Raw genomic sequence first — 19287 nt, 5'->3', positions numbered from 1 at the left:
ATATTTACACTCATATTTTCTCTAAATATTTGTGAACATAAGTTATACTACATCTTATTTTAGCATAGTAAGAGTTACTTAAATCTTTTTATGAAACAGAATGTATTTTCATTGCCAATAAGTTATTAAATTCTTTCTTCCTAAAATATAGATATAAAACAGGGTAACAATCATATTAAGGAGTATAAAATACAATAAGTATAAGAAGCTACATTTACAAATAATGTGAGTAGAACTGAAATTTGAGAATTATTATAGCTTAAGTTAAATCTTCAAAGAAATGTTGAAAAGGTGGAGAAACTAGAGCTAATATCAAGAAAACAGGCATTTTCATTTACCAATAAAATTGTAACCATAACATTTGTTTTCACAGGCAGAAAGCTCTCTTCCAAATGTAGTGGAGTCTGCTTTTTATTTTGAACAAGCAGGAGTTGGTCTAGGCACTGATGAGACTTACCGCATATTTCTTGCCCTCAAACAACTTACTGACACCCACCCAGTCCAAAGATGCCGCTTCTGGGGCAAGATCTTGGGTCTGGAAATGAATTATATTGTAGCTGAAGTAGAATTTCGTGAGGGGGAAGACGAAGAGGTGGAAGAGGAGGATGCCACTGAAGCTGAAGAGAGGGACAATGGTGAAAGTGAGGTTGACAAAGATGAGGAAGATGAGTTACCGAAGTCCTTTTACAAGCCTCCACAGGCAATACCAAAAGAAGAAAGTAGGACAGGTGCCAACAAATACGTCTATTTTGTTTGCAACGAACCAGGAAGACCATGGGTGAAGTTACCATCAGTCTCACCTGCACAAATTGTTACTGCAAGAAACATCAAGAAATTTTTTACTGGGCGATTAGATGCTCCCATCATAAGTTACCCACCTTTTCCAGGAAATGAGAGCAATTACTTACGAGCACAAATTGCCCGAATTTCAGCAGGGACCCATGTCAGTCCTCTAGGATTCTACCAGTTTGGTGAAGAAGAAGGAGAGGAAGAGGAAGAGGTGGAAAGTGGACGAGATAGCTTTGAGGAAAACCCTGATTTTGAAGGCATCCAAGTGCTTGATCTAGTGGAATCTTTATCCAATTGGGTTCATCATGTACAGCACATTCTTCCCCAGGTAGGAGAATATTGTCAGGTCCTGCACAGACTTAATTTGTGTATGTTCTAAAATTACTCTGCTTTTATATATCAGAGATGGATGCATTATTTTGGAAAGTTCTTTAATTCTAACTCTTTTTTTTTGTTGTTTTTGGTACTGGGGATCGAACTCAGGACCTTGCGCTTGTGAACCAGGTGGTGGAACCACTGAGCTAAATCCCCAGCCCTTAATTCTATCTCTATAATACATAGACCTTTTATGTCAAGAACAATGATTATAAGAAAAGTAGGATAAGTAAAGTGTTATATTGCAGTTATAGGACCTATTGTATCAGGTGTTTATAGCACTATATCTTAAATTTCATGTATGATTGTATTAAATTATGACTATACTATATATTACAGATGTACATACTATATTTTAAATTGACTATATATACATATTCATAAATTAATCCCCAGAACAACCTTGTGAAAAACATAGTATTATTATCTTTATTTTATAGATGAAGAAACTGAGACAAAGAATTTAGGAAGCATTAGTAACATGACAAAGAGAATACAGCTACTAAGTAATATAGTTAGATGTGAGGCTGTGCAGAATGGACCCAGAGTCCGTCCTTCTAACCACTCTGTTGTATTCCCTCACTTACAGGTAGAAAAATCTTCGTTATATTTTGATCTAGATAGCAGATACACTGAGACATCTCTAGGGTTGAGAAATTACAATCCTCAACCTTAGTACACATTCAAAAATTGTTAATCATGATAGCTTTACTTAACTTATATACTTTCTTACAACCAGTATATTGCATTACTTTTTTCACTAAGGTTCTGTTAATTTTAAAACATACATGAAACTTCAAATTCTGTAATTTTAAGAAACTGGTAAATTCTTGCAAAATAATAGTACAATTTTTTTGGTTGGAATTACTTAGATGGAAATAGCACTTGGTAAATTCATGTAGAATGAATGGATGGAAAATTAATTTCCCATGCAGTGAAACCATATCCTGATAATTGCTTCAATCTAAATGAATATTGAAATTTTAAGGTCTACATTAGGCTATCTTGAAACATGCATTTCCAGGGTCGCTGTACTTGGTTTAACCCCATAGCAAAAAATGAGGAGGAGGAGGAAGAAGATGAAGAAAAAGAAGAGCCTGACTACATAGAACAAGAAGTGGGGCCTCCTCTTTTGACACCCATCTCTGAAGATTTAGGTAAGTTTATGTAACTATTAACACATAAACTATACATGATGTGCATCGTGTGGTAAACATGTAAGAACTGGAAACCTCCAAGAGGTGGGTAGGTACCAGGGCCAAACCCCTCTCCCTTCATCCTCGGGAGCGGTGGAGTCCACAAGGCAGCCTGCCATTGCTGCACACTGGGGCAGAGCCAAAGCAATGCTCCAGGGAGGAAATGTGAGCTGTTGCCCTCAGGGATGGTGACACTTGCACATCCTTCTGTCTTGCATTCTGCAGACCATAAACACATGGCAGGGCTAGAGTCGAATACCCATGTGGTACTGTTCAGTTTCTGCATCAGTAGTAATTTGGCTTTTCTTTGGTGGCATATAGGACAAAGTAGTATTCCTTCCCCCACAAAAGCCTCTTTTCCCTTAAAACCGCTGCAGCAAAAAGGTGTGTATGTGTGAATGTGCATATAGTCACGTATACTTCAAATGTGTTGTTCCAAAACAATCAAAAAAGTCTCCTGATTTTACATGGAAATGGTGTTTTAAGTTCTTTCTACATCAAATACATGTATAAGATTTAGAGGGGCTGGGGATTTAGCTCAGGGGCACCATGGCTGCCTCGCAAATGCAAGGTCCTAAGTTTAATCCCCAGTACCAAAAAAGAATTCTGTTCCAGAGATTCAGAATATACCCGCTTGGACAACACGACTATCCTCAAGTCTCATTCCACAATATGGTACTGCAGTCCTTCAATCCAACCTTTGGCCTGGAGCATATGCCTTTTGCACTGGCAAGTAAGTATCTGACTAAGCTCTGGAAATTATGTTATCACTGGAATGTTAAGCCACTATTGTTTTAACTCATCTTTCCCATATTATGTGTGTGGCAAAGATTAAAATACATCTAATTATAAAGTAAATCATTGAACTTAGGATTCTAATTTGGGCTTTTGCCCTTAACTGAAATAAAACATAATTTTTCATCTATGATTAATTTATTCACTGAGATTGATGGAGATAATTCCAAGTAGTGTTTCGTTTAAGACTTGTATTACTTTTGTTGACCATTTTGATAAAAGACAATAAAAAATGCTGTAAGCGATCAGTTTTGAGAGATTTAGAATCAATATACTCAAAATCCTATTATCACTCACCTAGAATAAAAAGCTGCTTTTGTCTCGGGCTTCCATTCTTTCCTGGTCAGCCTCTCCTCAGCAGTGCAGTGCAGCTGGAGAGCTGAGCTGCCAGGTGTCAGAGTAGCTACTAGGGCAACAAGCCAAAACTCAGAACTGAGCCTCATCACTCACTGTGAGCATAAGCAGGACAACTGACTTCTCCCGGCCCCGTTTCCTTCCACGGAGGGTCACATGGGTTCGCACGAATGTGGTTGTCACAGACTGGGGGGGGGGGGGGGCGGACTTGGGTCACTTCACTAACATAGTCCCTAGACAAAAGGCACCTGTGGTGTATGGAGTTAAGAATGGGCTGTTCGGGCCTCAGAAGAGACCCAGAGCCGGGCATTTAGCTCAGCGGTGCCGCCACCTGCCTCGAAAGTGCAAGGTCCTGAGTTCGATCCCGGTACAAACAAGAAGAGACCTAGAAATGAATGCACCTGAGTTAGGAATTCAGCGAGCAAGACCACCCAGAGGGGCCAGAGTCCTTGGCCACAGCTCTCCTCAGACAGTGCACTGGTTGGACACCTTGTTTGGTGTGGGAACAGCAATTTTCCTCTTTGGGGAGGGGGGAGTTTTCCCAGGTAAGGCTTCCCAGATAAAGCCTTTTGTAATGGCCCAAAATGAGTCCTGAAAAAGTAACACAAGTTTTTTTAACCTCGTGTGGCTCCTCACTTAGCCAAGTTTGCTAACAAACGTTGAACACATACATGACAAGGCCTCACTGCCTAGTGGCTTGAACCACAGGTGGTACGTGTATGACTGTCCCATGGGCAGCTTTTTATTAATTTTATTAGCAAAAAAGACTGAAGTGATTAGATCCGTTTGTACCATCAGTGGTACAAGCTGCCCAACAGGACAGCCCTAAATATACCGAGGATAGTCCAATTCAGTGGGAACATGTTTAAACCCTTCTATGTAACTTCCCGGAAAGTTGGTAACATTCCCCCACCCCCAAGTTGCCTAAGGCCTATTCTTGTGTTCTAGGTGGAGGGTATATTTTGACAAGTTTGGCCCCATGGTTTTCTTACCTTAAGCAGTTTGGATCAAAATTATTCCCTCTGGTAGCATAGTTACTGGGGATAATTTACCTCTAACCTTTTATTTTAAATGTAATGTTTTCTTAAAATTACTGGACTATATACGGTAAAAGCATTGTATTTCTACAGAAGGATCAAGTTTTCTCACCAAATATGACTTTTTTAACTTATAGAAAGTTTGAAAATTTCTACATAGGCTGGGGTCATAAATATAGTGTGGACAATTACACCCCCCCAGTTCCACCGCCAGTTTATCAAGAATACCCCAGTGGACCAGAAATTATAGAAATGGATGACCCTAGTGTGGAAGAGGAGCAGGCCTTCAAAGCCACACAGGAAGCAGCTGAACTTGCACCTGAGGACAATGAAGAAACTGGGGAAGGCGAAGATGATGCTGACAACTGAGGATTAAATCAGCCTGGTCTTGTATGGCTGAGGCACTAACACACACAAACCTCTTATGTGGGACTAATTTCATACTGAACAAGGACTTATATATTGCATAATTCCTTGAAAATATCAAACGTGACATTCCATTCGCAGAAGTATTAATGTGTTTAAAGAACAATGCTCAATAAATCACATTATGTTCTGATGGCCATGGCCAATGGAAAACATGCTTCTGTATTCTTGCTTTAAAAATCTCATTTAATTTCTAATATCACACACACTAAAAGCTACAACCCACAAAACTTCATGGAAACTTCTATACTTTGGAAGTGCCAAGGGGTATAGAGATAAACCCTGCTAACCAGTAAACTACATCGTCTGCGTTGATCCTTTGTGAGATTGACCAAGAGCAGGACTCAGCCTCCGTGGTTGGCTGTGGTCGAGGCTGTGACACTGCAAATACTGTGGATGTGTACTCATTCTCCTTCGAATTCCGTGACCTGCTCAGACTACAGAACACTCAAATGCTTAAGGCTGTTACTTCTCACTTCATCAGAATTCCTGTCATTCAAAATGATTTGAATTGAAAACATGCGGGATGATTTGCAGAGACAAAAAGATGGGGTATCCAGACACTTCAGACGTATTCTCCACTACTGCTTTCCATTCGACAAGTCTAAACATACTAGAGATCCTGAGGTTATGAATATAAACTTGGCACTGCTCCTGAAATCTCAGCTTTTACTGAAGAGGGGAGTATAAAAAGGTAGAGAATTAGAATAGACTGCAATTTGGCAAGCAGTGGGATGCAACTCTTGCAGAGTCCTGAAGAACAGTGCTTCCTAGTCTGTGGTAAAGGATAACATCAAGAGAATTCCAAGCCAATGCTGCCATTTTTACAAAATTAAAAAATATTACAACAATCTCAATTTCTGTACATACCTTGTCATACACTGGAAGTCTGTACATCCCTGATCTACACTTGAACACTGTGTCAAGTCCTCAGATGGTGACTTACCTGACTTGAGTAGGACAAGAAGCACTTCTGAGAGCCACCACATGGAACGCTACAGGGCAGCCTCTTGGTAGCAAGAGCTACATGCACTTTGACAAAGGACTTCAGGCTGAGACCTCAAGTGACAGGAATGGTGAGGAGGAGAGTGGGAAGGGAAAGGGGAAGCAAAAAGAATTAAGATGTGTTATATACATGTACCAACTCCCTATGGTGAATGGAACCATTATGTACTGCAAATGTGTACCAATAAAAACAAAAATTTAACAAAAAGAAGTGGTGAGAGATGACCCTGGAGAGGTAAGCACAGCCCAAACTGTAAGAAGGCTGGATTTGACCCACGAGTAATAAAGAGGATTAATTTAACCTAGAAAGTCAAAAAACCCCACTGTATTTTAGAATGTTTGGGCTTCAATGCAAAAGACAAATGGTAGAGAATTCAGATTTAAGACAGAAAGACTAGTTAGGTTATCAGATTATGTGGGTAAGAGAACGTGGTGGCATGAAAAAGGACAACTGCTTGGAAATATAAAATAGAAAACATTACTTCTGAAGGACAGAATATTAGAAAGGATGGGTCTGGAATTCTCTGTGGCAAGATTATTTTATTTTTGGAGTGCAAATTTCAGTCTTTGTTAGAGTACCTAAAATACATAAATATTTATTCAAGCAGGTTTTTGTTCATTTTTTTTTTTTTGGTACCGGGGATCGAACTCAGGTCCCTGTGTTTGTGCAGCAGGCGGCGAAACCACTGAGCTAAATCCCCAGCCCAACAATACAAGTTATATTCAACTTGAATGTGGGAGTTTCTCTCCTACAAGACATATTAAATACAGACTCTGAAATTCACATGTATAGTTAGTATAAATATTTAGCAAAAGCAAATCTTTGTGTAAAGAACTATGCCTGTTATATATTAAGGCTATTTCTATGCAGTGAGAAGGGGATCTTACTATTTATGTTCTCTAAGAGAAGACAGTTAAGTAGTATAGCATTGAGCTTCGAAGTGAAACAGCCTAGGTTCACTCCCAAATCATGATCATGTTCTTGGACAAATTACTAATCTCTGAGAGCTCCAGCTCCTTCATGGGGCTAATTTTAGTACTTGTGTAACAGAATTTTAATACATATAAAATACTGAAGAGTACCCACAAGTTAAGATCTAATATATATCAACTTATATATACAATACAAAATCGGTTTCTGAAACAGGATAAGAAAAACAAAACCCTTAATGAAAACAAGATATTTTATTGAAACAGTAGATAATGAAGCACTAAAGGTATAATTTAATGTAGGCAAACAGGTTGAGCACTTAAGAGAATTCCCAGATTCCTAAGTTGTATTAAAGAGTTCAGTATCAGAGTTTGGAAAACAAAGTACAATCCCATAATCACCAAAAAGCTTAATTCTTCAAGGAATCTTCTCTGCTGTAAAAACTTGAGAAGCTTGTCTCCTGGCCTTGAAAGGAATTTTAAACACTATTAATTGTAAGTTATAAATTAATTAGACAATTATCATTCTAATACAAAATACATTTTTTTGGTCAAAATAATGGAAATTCCTAAAGGAAAATTAAAATACCGATCTTTAAAAGTTAGGAACAAACATTTTTTTAAAGCCAAGGCACAAAGAAATTAAATTCTGCAGACGATGCATTTTGTAATAAAAGAAAATGTCACTGTTTTAAAAATACTGAGTCAAAAGTGACAATGCTGGCTCTCAGTCAAAGCTACAAACAGTGCAAGAGGAAGAAACCAGAGGAGGCCGAGGGAGTTAGTGCTGTGAGGACAGAGCCTTAAGAAAAGCATGTCTCACTACAGCCTTTAAAAACGTGACCTCAAAAAATAATTCAATGTTTGTGGTACTTTCACAACTTGAATTACAAACCAAAGCATGTTTAGCCAAGCTAAATTAGACTCCCTTAAATCAAGTTCAGAGTACAAAGACGACACATAGAAAACTAAAAATGTAGTGCAGTAAATTAACCACCGTGTATGAATATGTAAAAAAGAATTGAGGAAAATGGCTGTTAACAAAGATCTGTATTTATTATATAACTGAATTGTGTTTTAAGATTATTTTCTAGAATAAATTCCTTCAACTAAACAAGTACTCCCAACATCTAGAACATGGTCTGGGATTAGTAGCTACTGAAATATATATTTATGGCAGAATGTCTTATAATAAGACAATTGCAAAGCTAAAAATTTTTTCTTGATAACCAACTCTTCTCTTCCATCTGATTATCTGTAGAAAAAATCAATACACCAAAATGTATAAAGCACTGGCAAAAAGAACAAAGTAACTATAAGACATAAATGACAAAAAAAGACAAAAGAATGACGACAGTATGGAAAAACACATCATGTTGAATTAGTTGATCAATGAAACTCTATGCCTATGACAGAGGCAGTTCTGGGCAGGCTCTGAATGCAAACTGGCTGAACTGGAGCCCTGATGCTGCTACTCAGTAGCTGTATGACCTTATGAACAGAACATCACCTGTGTGTCTCAGCACCTACATCTGTAAAATGGAGATAATAACACTGTCCACCTTACAGGGCTGCCTTGTGGTTTATGTTAGTTAATATGCTCTCATATGTAAAGTGTAGCACAGAATAAGCACTGTACAACTGTTATTTCTATTTTAATTAGAATCATATGATACCTATATTATTCCTTTTCTACCTAGCAGTATTGTACATTGTTAGTCTTGATTCTTATGGTTAGACACAGCTATTGTCTATGACTCAAAAACAAACAAAACAGCATCAAATGCACAGTGGAGGAAGCACATTGCTAGTATTCTAAGAGCACCAATGACCAGTTTCCAAACTAGAAAGACCAAGAGCCAACTAAAATGCTCAACTCTACTCTGACATTAACCACACTGATGCTTTCTAAAGTTACTTGTACATTAGCGAACAAGCATCTTGGTATTTTTAAAACAATTAAAATGAATCCCTAACTTAACCTGGCCAAATTAGTGATGAGGTTAAAAAGAAATTAGCGTAACTTTGGAATTTAAGTCACTGCAAAAAAATCTTTCAAAGGACAATAATTTTTCTGTGCTATGTCACTCATCACTTAACTCTCATGGATAAAGGCATGAAGCAACTCAAATGAAGTTAATTTCTAGAACTGTATATATCCAATAAGTTTGAGTGTATAAAATAGAGCCTTGGGAATCATAATCACATTTTAATAAATAGTAATTACAAGACCAATAGGAGTTAGGTCTTTGCTTACCATACATGTTGTCATTGTTTATCACTCATCTGATACTAAAAAAGTTAAATAATATAAAACATCTTTATGAAGCATAATGAAGCAACTGAAAGGCATTTAGACACTACCAATTTAAATGTAACGATGCCCATTCCAGAAATTCAGTGATATAAACATAAATGTAATTTTCAACTTAATGAAACAGAATATGGTGTTAGGAGATACAGAGGGGAACAATGACAGGTAAAAACTGTAAACTTTCGCTGGATGTGGTGGCACATGCCTATAAGCCCAGCACTCAGGAGGCTGAGGCAGAAGGATTGCAAGTTAGCAGCAAGCATAACAAGTTCAAGACCAGCCTGGACTATGAAGTGGCACCCTATCTCAAAAAGCAAAAACAAAAAAATTAAAGCTTTAAGTTTCACCCATTAAAGCTTCACATAATAAACTTACCACTTTCTCCTCTGCAGAAAGAGCACCCTCTATTGCCACTATCTGGTACTGCTTATGTTTTAAATTTCCCACAAGTTTCCGAAGTTGCTTGATACTACTAGCCACGACGTCTTGTTTTAATAGATTCTGCATTTCTCGAGAAGGACATCCAGGATCAAATATTAGTAAACATAATGTTTTGTTTTTTCTCTCTTCAATTCCAATAACTGTTCGACTATGACCTATCAAAATATAAAATAAAAGCTATCTGTAAACCCTTTCTACCCATTGTTATTATACAGACACAAATAACCTCACATATTCACACGTACACATATATTCTTAATCTTTGTATGTTTATTAGAATTACAAATATGGGCAGTCTCTGACATTTATGTACCTGAGATCTCTCCTAAAACCCTAGTAGGTCGTTTTACTTCCTACCCTTCACTTTTACTTTCATTTTTAAAGGCTTTATTACAAAAAACAAAACAAAACAAAAAAACCTCTCCTTCTACTCTACAACATATTTTATTTTTCCCAACCTCTTGATGTCTTTTCCTTCCCTAGTCTCTTATTTAAATTATCTCATCTGAAAAGACTTACCTATCCTAGTTCGAAAACATTGATGGGTCCAAAAGGTCAATAGAAGTTAGTTATATATACTAGAATATCAATGGGGAGGGCTTAATTTCTTATGGTTTGTATTCCTGAATGATTACTTCTCTTTATTCCTGTCAATGCAAATCATTATTCAATAAAATTTCTCTCATATCTGTATGCCAGCACGGTTGCAGCAGTAAGGTAGACAGCAACAAACAAACCAATATGCCTGCTTTCATGGAGCTTATATTCAAAGAGGAGCAGGCACTCTGTAAACAAGGCAGATAAATGAAGGAAATGCCAGTGGTGGGCTGTGGGACTAACTATGAACTTTTAAATAAGGTGAGGCAGGGGCAGCCTTCACTAAAATGACATCTGGATAAAGATCTGAGGAAGGTAATGGAGGAGCAATGAAAGGAGAGTGGGGCCGGGATTTAGCCCAGTGGTTCTGCTGCCTGCCTTGCAAGCGCAAGGACCTGAGTTCGATCCCCGGTACCAAAAAAAAAATGAAAGAAGAGTGATACACACAAAGAAAACAGCATGTGCAAAAGGCCCCCAAGATGCCAGGAATACTGCCCTTTAGTACTCAAGAAGGGAGGCTAATGTCACAAAACTTCCCCCACATCCCTATCATCAAAATCTTAACCTCTTACCTAGGAGTTATACTAACCTGGATGCTGAAGATAGATAGGAGGTTTGGATGTGCATACTACCTTTGCATTCCCTTCCTGCTCTGAAGAATAATAGTTCAATATCCATTCAAATAAGCGAGGATGTGTACCCGAAGGACCAGTTGCCTTGTGAAAATCAACAATACGGCACCTAGAAAAAGTGGTAATTTCACTTAGGGCAGATTTTCAAAATATTTTCACTGATACAACTAATCAAATACACATAAAATTTTAATTTAGAACTAAATCTGGTTACATCACGGCTGACTAGAGGGAGTGGTGTGTGTGGGAAGCTGATGCTCGAGAGAGAGGTGGGGAAGTGCAGATACTCAGAAATGGGAGGGAGAATGAAGGCAACCAAAGGCCAGCACCACAGGAAATCCAGTTTGGGGTGGGCAGACAGGGAAGCTGGGCCATCCTTTGACCCTAGCATTGCTTACACCTAAGTCCAGCAAACATCCTCTTGGGAGAGGACCTAACATCCTGAGGAAGGGGCTGGATACCCCAACATCTAGTGCCATCCACCATGGCTCCATTCACACTGGAAGAGCGAGATGGTGAGTCACACTCACTGAGCAGGGCACCACAGAAACCAAAGGCCAGATACTCACGCAGGGACTCAGGACTGGACAGCCCTTGGAAAGTAAAAAGCAAGGGCATGGGCCTGATGAGGGACCTGGAACTATTGACCCTAAGAGCTCAGTGAGCTGCACAAGTGGGCAATGGCTACAACCAGTGTGATCAAGGGGACACTTGAGTACTGCCCTAAATACCAGTGAAGTCAAGGTAAGTGGCTGTGGGATATCCTGTTCACCACCCACCACCCTTCAGTGCCCACTAAGGAACCCTGGCACCCACAAGCAGAAGCTGGTGAGCTCAGAGCCCTAGGCACGACTGAGCTCGAAGGGTGGACAGGGACCCTGTGGAGTGTGGTCAGCACGTTTGGTGCAGGTGGAGAACTGGAGAAGAGCATACAGCCAGAGGGAAGGGGTGACGTGGTTCCCCAGCCAGATATCAGAACCGTACAGAAAGAGCAGACACAAGCAGCTTCAGGGATGATCAGAGGGAAGGGGGAAGAGATGGAGAAAACCTTGGGAATCAGCAGAAGACTGGGTGTGTAACCGGCCACACTGGACCCTTCTAACCTCCAGCACCTGCAGGTGTCTGCTCACATACAGAGGCAAAACCTCCAGCGAGCCATTCCCACGGGGTCACGGCCCAGACCAAGCAGCGCAAGGCCTGCAGGGGGGGATGCAGGCCCAGTGGCCGCCTGGACACCCTACAAGTCAAGCTCTCCCACCTGTGAGCGTGGGGGAAGAGCACATAGGCTGAACTCTGACCACTGTATAAAGAGGCCTGCCAAGTCTCTTCTGTGTTTTTGTACATATGTTATGTCTTTTTACTCTTTCTCTTATTTTTCTTTTTCTCCTTTCATCTGGTATACGTGGGAGGTGTTCATATATATGAAATGGAGAGTAAAAACGAATTGGTGCTTCAGTTAGTATTTTTCATGGACACGTTGGGTTAACTCTCATTAAAAACTGAGTACAGAGCAGTGGTGCTGAAACTGTGGCATGCATGCCAGTCAGTCGTTTGTTATCACTGAAAGTTCTAAAAGGTTCAGCACTGCCAGGATAGAGCATTCAAACCAGCTTCCTGTCGGCATATTAATCAACTCTGACCTTCTCACAGCTTTCTCTAACCTCAAATTACATTTCCCTCCCTCTTGATCCCTCTTTCTTCCCCAAATATCCTCTCAAAACCCCACTCCACCAGCTCTCCACTCATGTTTTAAAAATAATTATCAAGAAGAGGGCCGGGGATTTAGCTCAGTGGTTCCACCGCCTGCCTTGCAAGTGCAAGGTCCTGAGTTCGATTCTCCGGTGCCAAAAAAGTTTTTAAAAGTATAAATAAGAGATGGGGGAGGGGACATAAAAAGAGTAAAGCTGTATTATGTACATGTGCAAACTCCACATCATGGATGTAATCACTGTATACTGCAAACATGCACCAATGAAAATTTAAAAGGACGACACAGGTCCCCCCTTCTTCCACTTGCTGTTATCTCACCCCCTCTTCACTTCCTTCTGAACTAGTCATTCCTTTTCTCCTTCCTCTATCTTCCCTCATCCACGACATCCCAGCCTAATTTGTTTCAGCAATGTGTCACCATCTTTCTGGGTCACTGAAAGGGGACTGAAATAGAGCAAATTTTACATTACATGGATCTGTGGATGCTGATATAAATGGCAGTTGTTAAAAGTTAAAAATCTCAAGAATTCAGCAAAAAGAAAGAATACTAAAAGCTGTTAAAGAAAAACATGAGGTAACTTATAGGCAAGCTTGCTGAAGTTAACAGTTGATTTTTCAACACAAAATTTAAAGGCCAGGAGAGCTTGCAGTGAAGTTCCTCAAGCCCCAAAATAACAAACATAAATATATCCAACAAAACTATCTTTCAAAATTGACAGAAATAAAAGACATTCCAAGAGCACTGAAGAAATTAATGGCCATGAAACTAGCACTGCAAAAAGTGCTAAAAGGAATCTTAGACAGACAGAGAGAGAGCAATATCACAAAGAGCTCTAAAACAGAATACATCTAAAAGTGATAATAGTTCAACAAAAGGGAAAATAATACAATGACAGGATTCAGGGAATACCTTTCAATAATAACTCTCAATGTAAATGTTCTTAACAATCCAATCAAAAGACACAGATTGACAGATTGGGTCAAAGAACAAAACCCAACTATGTGTGCACAGAAGAGACACCTCATCCACAAAGAAACACAAAAACTGAAAGTGAAAGGATGGAAAATGATATACCATGCAAGTGTAGCCTGAAAACAAGCAGAAGTAGCTGTCCTATCTGCAGACAAAGTGGACATCAAGCCAAAACTGAGCAAGAGACAAAGAAGGTCACTACACAGTGGTAAAAAGAGCAATGCAACAGGAGAAGATAATGATTGTTATTTATACATGCACCAAATGCCAGCCCACTCACTTTAATAAAACCAATATTACTGATCATTAAAGGGAATTTCAATACCCCACTCTCATAAATAGGTCAACCAGACCAAAAAAAAAAAAACACACACACACACAAAAAAATGTATTTAATAGATATCTATAAAAGTTTTCATCCAACAACAGAGTACAAAGTTTTTCAGTGGCACAGTTTGTCCAAAATAGACATTTCAGACCATGAAGTATGCTTACAATACAAAGCAACAATCTCCTGCATACTACTAGGTCATAATGGAATGAAACTAGAAATCAAAGCAAAATAAATCACAGAAACTACACAAACACACAAAGATTAAATAATACACTCTCAAACAATCAATAGTTACAGAAGAAAATAGGAAAGAAAAGTTTCTAGAATCCAATGGCAACGGCAGCACAACATACCCAAATCTATGGAACACAATGATAGCAGTTCTAAGAAGGAAATTACACCTGTAAATGCCTACATTAAAAAAACCGAGCCATACAAAATAAACAGCCTACTGATGCATCTTAAGGTTCTAGAATAACAAGACCAATCCAAGTGGAAAACTCAAAAGAAAAGATAAAGAACAGAACAGAAATTAATGAAATTGACACTAAAAGAAAAAATATAAGGAATCAATCAAAGAGCTGGTTCTTTGAAACTATAAAAAAGATTGATAAACCCTATGCTAAACTTATCTAAAGACTAATATTAGTGTGGAAAATGAAATGAAAAAGGCAAAAATCACAATCATATATATTACTGAAATCCAGAGGATTATAAGAAACTATTTTGAAAACTTATATTCCAATAAATCTGAGAAACTAGAATAAATTCCTAGACACATATGAATTATCAACTCTGAATAAAGAACATATAAACATCTTCAACAGACCAATACCAGGCAATGAAATAGAGACAATAATAAAAACTGCAGCAATTAAGAAAAAAACCAGGCTGGCCGCACCTGCCTTGCAAGGGCAAGGTCCTGAGTTCAATCCCTGGTACAAAAAAAGGAAAAAAAAAAGAAAGAAAGAAAGAAAAAGCCAGGACTCAATGGATTTACCACTGAATTTTACCAGAACTGTGGGGAAGAACTAATGCCAGCATTCCTCAAACTTATCCAATAAATTTAAAGGGAAGAAATACTGCCATTCATTCCTTCAATCTAGCATTACTCTGATACCTAACCAGACAACGACTCAAACGAAAAATAAAAAAAAGGCCAGTTTCCTTAATGAACACAGATAAAAAAATCCTCAATAAGATATTTGCAAAAGAATGCAACAAATCATTAAAAACATCATACACCATGACCAAGTCAGCTTAATCCCAGGGATGTAAGAAGAGTTCAATATACATACATCAATGAATGTAATGCACTGCATTAACAGAAGTAAGGATAAAAATTACATGGTCATCTCAACAGATGCAAAAGACCTTTGGCAATATATAACATTCATTCATGATTAAAAAAAAAAAAACTGTGATGAAAATAAGTATAGAAGGACCTTACCTCAAACTGATAAAAATCATTTATGAAAAACCACTACCATAATCATACTAAGCTGGGAAAAACTGAAAGCCCTCCTTCTAAAATCAGCACAAGGGTGTTCACTCTTACCACTCCTGTTCAATATAGTACTCAAAACATTGGACCAATCAGGCAAGAGAAAGAAATAAAATGGATACAAATAGGAAAGGTAGATGTCAAACTTTCCTTACTTGTAGAAGATGTGATCTTTTACATAGAAGACTCAAAAATCTCAAGCAGAAGACCCTTAGAATAAACAAATTTAGCAAAGTGGTAGCATATAAAACCAACACACAAAAATCAATGGTGGTCCTATACAACATGGTCTCTTTAAAAAAATTAAATATCTAGGAATTTACCTAACCAAGAAAATGACAGATCTCTATAATGAAGAGTACACTGCTCTGACAATAAAGCTTGAAGAAGAAATTATAGAAGACATCCCTTGTTCTTGGATAGCCAAAACAAAAATTGTCAAAATGACCACATTACCAAAAATGATTATATATATCATCCTTATTCTTCACAGAACTAGAAAAAACAATTCTAAAATTTATATGGAATGAGAAGAGATCCAGAATAGACAAAGCACTCCTGAGCAAATGAGCAAAGAGACTTGAAGTTATACAAAAAATGTATAGCAACAAAAACAGCACAGTACTGGCACAGAAACAACCATGTTGACCAATGGAACAGAACAGAAGAGGCAGGGAAAAACCCCAAGCACCTTTAGTCATCTGATTTTGACAAAAGGGCTAAAAATACACATTGAAATAAGATAGTGTCTTTAACAAAAGGTGCTGGGAAAACTGACTATACACATGCGAAAGAATCTTATAATCTCTTACCCTAGACTATAATCAAATGAATTAAAGACCTCAATAGAAAAACAAAAGCAGTAAAAAAGAAAAAAAAACACTGAATCTGCTGGGGGAAAAATAGGTAGAATTCTTGAAAATACAGGCATATGCAAGGACTTTCTGCATAAGACATAATACTATACCAAGAATCAACAAAAGGGATTTTATCAAATTAAAAAGCTAAAGATCAAAGCAAACAACCAACAGAGTGAAGAGATAACCTACGAAACAGGAAAAAACTTTGCCAGCTACTACTCAGACAGAGGAGTATTATCTAGGCTATATAAAGAACTCAAAGGCCAGGGATTTAGCTCAGTGGCACCGTGCCTGCCTAGCAAGCGCAAGAGATACCCAGTACCAGAAAAAAAGAAAAAGGAAAAAAAAAAAAAACCCTCAAAAAATTAGATCTTCCCAAAATAAAAAATGGGTAACTGAAACAAAAAGACACTTTTCAAAATAAGAACAAATGGCCAATAAGTACATGAGAAAATGTTCAGCATCTTTGGCCATTAGAGAAATGATAATCAAAACAACACTGAGATTCTACCTTATTTCAATAAGAATGGCTATTTTGAAGGACTCAAAAAACAACAAATGCAGTGAGGTTTTAGAGAAATAGGAAGCCTTCTACATTTCTGGTGGGGATGTAAACTAACAACTACTATGGAAATAAAAAGGGACAATACAAAAAACTAAAACTAGAAATTCCATTTGACCCAGCTTTACCCTTCCTTTGTATCTTTCCCAGACAAAGTCCTATTATGGAGGTATATGCATACCCATCTTTATGCAGCAGCAAAACGATCATTAAGTCCCAGAAGCAGCCTGTATGCCAATCAACACATGAGAAGATAAAGAAAATGTGGTCCACACACACAGTGGAGCACTCAGCAATAAAGATGGATAAATTTGCATCATCTGGTTTAACATGGTACAGTTTCTCTAATATAAGAGAATCCAAATATAAATAATATAAAGAACAAAATAAAAGATGAAGGATTTGGGGAAATAAGACTGCAGATGGGAAGGAAGTCAGGGGAAGGACTGACAGGGATGTGTGTCAGGGAAGGTTGTAAAAGTGATCAAGGCGAGATATATCAATTTCTCAAGATGAATAATTAATTATGTATCGCAAACATATACTAATAAATTTCTTAAAAGGCAAATGAAGCTCTCTCTTTCTCTCACACACACACACCACACATAGACACACACAAGAACTAAATTCATCTAGCCATTAGTTCCTTATGATGGAAGAACAAATATGAAACATAAACTTTTATTATTTATCTGGAAAACTGTCATTTTTTGTGAAGGAAATATTTATTTAAATAACCACAGTAAGATTGTGAACTAAAGATTACAAATATTTTCTCACATATTAAAACTCTTTGAGTATTAAATGAGGGCCAGGTTTGATTTTTAAGTCATCTACATATAATCTGAGCCATAGCTTTCATTCTAAAATATCTAACACTGATTGAGCTAGAAACTTACTTTTGATTTTATTTTCCCAACAGCCATTTGCATATATAAAAAATAATCTGAACACTTTCAATTTTCTCAAATCTCAATAGTAGATGAGGGTATATGTAAAGATTAAGAAAATGCATGCCTACATCTACACAGCTATCTATCTCCTCTCTGATACCAACCTACAGTAGTATGCTTCCTTCCAGAGGAAATCTCCCTTGAATAAATAACAGTTTTTCAACCAGACCACTGTTTGTACTATTCAATAACTGTTTTTAAAAAGTAAAGTATATACAAAAATCACTTAGTAGTTTTTATCACTTCATAGCACAGATTATCCTTGTCTCTCTTGGCAGTAAAATCTTCAAATGTCCAAATTACAAGGGTTGCTAACCTTAGTCTAACAAAATTTAATGCTGACAGTTTACAACTATTGATTACTGAGGTTTATGTACTCAAATAAAATTCAGGATAAATTATTTTCAAGTAAGGACACTACTTTGGGGTTATCAGTTTGATTGCATGTTTAGATTTAGAATATTTAACAGTACCCTACAGAGTGTAATTCATATAGAAAACAAAATGAAGACATAGACAGCAGTAAACACATGCAGGGTATCATTAATAGAAAAGCCCTATAAAGCTACCAAGAAAGAAGCTGGATGTAAAAGCTGGACTTTTAGAAGAGAATTTTTTTTCCTAAATAACTTAAAAGGAATATTTAAGTCATATAGTAAAAATGAAAAGGAAAGGCAATTATTAACCTCAAGAAATCTTTAGAAAGCTTTTCAGGAAAGAAAATAAAATCAGCAATGAGCAATATTCACACAATCATCATGTGAGCTCTCATTTTAATGTAGTAGAAACTGACTTACGCATATTAGATTAAGGGTTGCAGACTGAGGGTGAGGAGGTAGAAGACAAAGAAAAGCAAGTGACAATGTCTAAAAATGATAAACCAAGAAATGGCTACAAAAGCACATTGTTTAAAAACAGAAATGACAGTTGCCTCTGCAAAATAAGACTTGGGAACAGAGAGAGCATGAGATAGGGAATCATTGCTGGTTTCCATTATAAGCCTTTCAGGGCTAATTAAATTCATTTTTAACTATTTCTCTCTCTCTCTCTCTCTTTCTTTTTTTTTGGTACCAAGGATTGAACTCAGGACCTTGTGCTTGCAAGGCTCCCTGGGCCTTTAACAATCTCTTTGATAAAAATAAAATTCAGAAAAATAAAAAATCTCTCTGATATGGCAGTAACATTAATTGGGGTTTTTCAGGTACATACTTGACCCTCAGGGAAGTCAGGAGGGTAAATACTTCACATGCTCCAATCCAGGCTTTTGTTCCCTGTAACCTGTTATTAAGTTGAGAGGCCCCCTGAGGATCAAAACCTTCTTTCCATGCATCTTCAATCATAGACTGAATTTTTGGGATACAAGGAACTGACATACCTAAAATTATATAAGCAAACAAATTACATGACAATTACTAAAGGAACACTTTAGGCAAACCTACAATACAGCTTTGAAGATAGTCATCTTCTATTATATTACTTTCTCTCCCTCTAACCAAAATT

The 19287-nt window shown here is 37.5% G+C and overlaps 2 protein-coding genes across 11 annotated transcripts in view; one reads left to right on the top strand and one right to left on the bottom strand.

The window, feature by feature from the left end:
- Positions 1 to 17233, top strand: part of Rsph4a (radial spoke head component 4A) — a 29844-nt gene extending 12611 nt beyond the window's left edge. Inside the window, exons 3-6 of one of the 4 annotated variants that reach the window (XM_087190211.1) lie at positions 374 to 1117; positions 2189 to 2321; positions 2976 to 3093; positions 16985 to 17233. In XM_087190211.1, the coding sequence (XP_087046337.1) occupies positions 374 to 1117; positions 2189 to 2321; positions 2976 to 3093; positions 16985 to 17207 (1218 nt within the window). In that variant the 3' untranslated portion in view covers positions 17208 to 17233. Of the gene's footprint in view, positions 1 to 373; positions 1118 to 2188; positions 2322 to 2975; positions 3094 to 4683; positions 5126 to 16984 lie in introns of those variants that run through there. The other 3 variants (XM_004860175.3, XM_021240656.2, XM_004860176.4) reach the window with 3 other exon arrangements.
- Zup1 (zinc finger containing ubiquitin peptidase 1) overlaps positions 7144 to 19287 on the bottom strand; it is a 29453-nt gene continuing 17309 nt past the window's right edge. For 6 of the 7 annotated variants that reach the window (XM_087190214.1, XM_087190212.1, XM_004860173.4 and 3 more), the window contains 4 exons: positions 18997 to 19162; positions 10849 to 11000; positions 9597 to 9817; positions 7144 to 7373 (listed from right to left, as the gene is read on the bottom strand). In XM_087190214.1, the coding sequence (XP_087046340.1) occupies positions 7326 to 7373; positions 9597 to 9817; positions 10849 to 11000; positions 18997 to 19162 (587 nt within the window). In that variant the 3' untranslated portion in view covers positions 7144 to 7325. Of the gene's footprint in view, positions 7374 to 9596; positions 9818 to 10181; positions 11001 to 18996; positions 19163 to 19287 lie in introns of all 7 variants that reach the window. The other variant, XR_205893.3, reaches the window with a different exon arrangement.

Source organism: Heterocephalus glaber, unplaced genomic scaffold (assembly GCF_053883595.1).
Source record: "Heterocephalus glaber isolate CG9 unplaced genomic scaffold, H.glaber_assembly_v1.0 deba00001550, whole genome shotgun sequence".
Lineage (NCBI taxonomy): Eukaryota > Metazoa > Chordata > Mammalia > Rodentia > Bathyergidae > Heterocephalus > Heterocephalus glaber.
The sequence above is the reverse complement of the archived record's forward strand: the minus strand, read 5'-3'. Positions and strand labels throughout refer to the sequence as shown.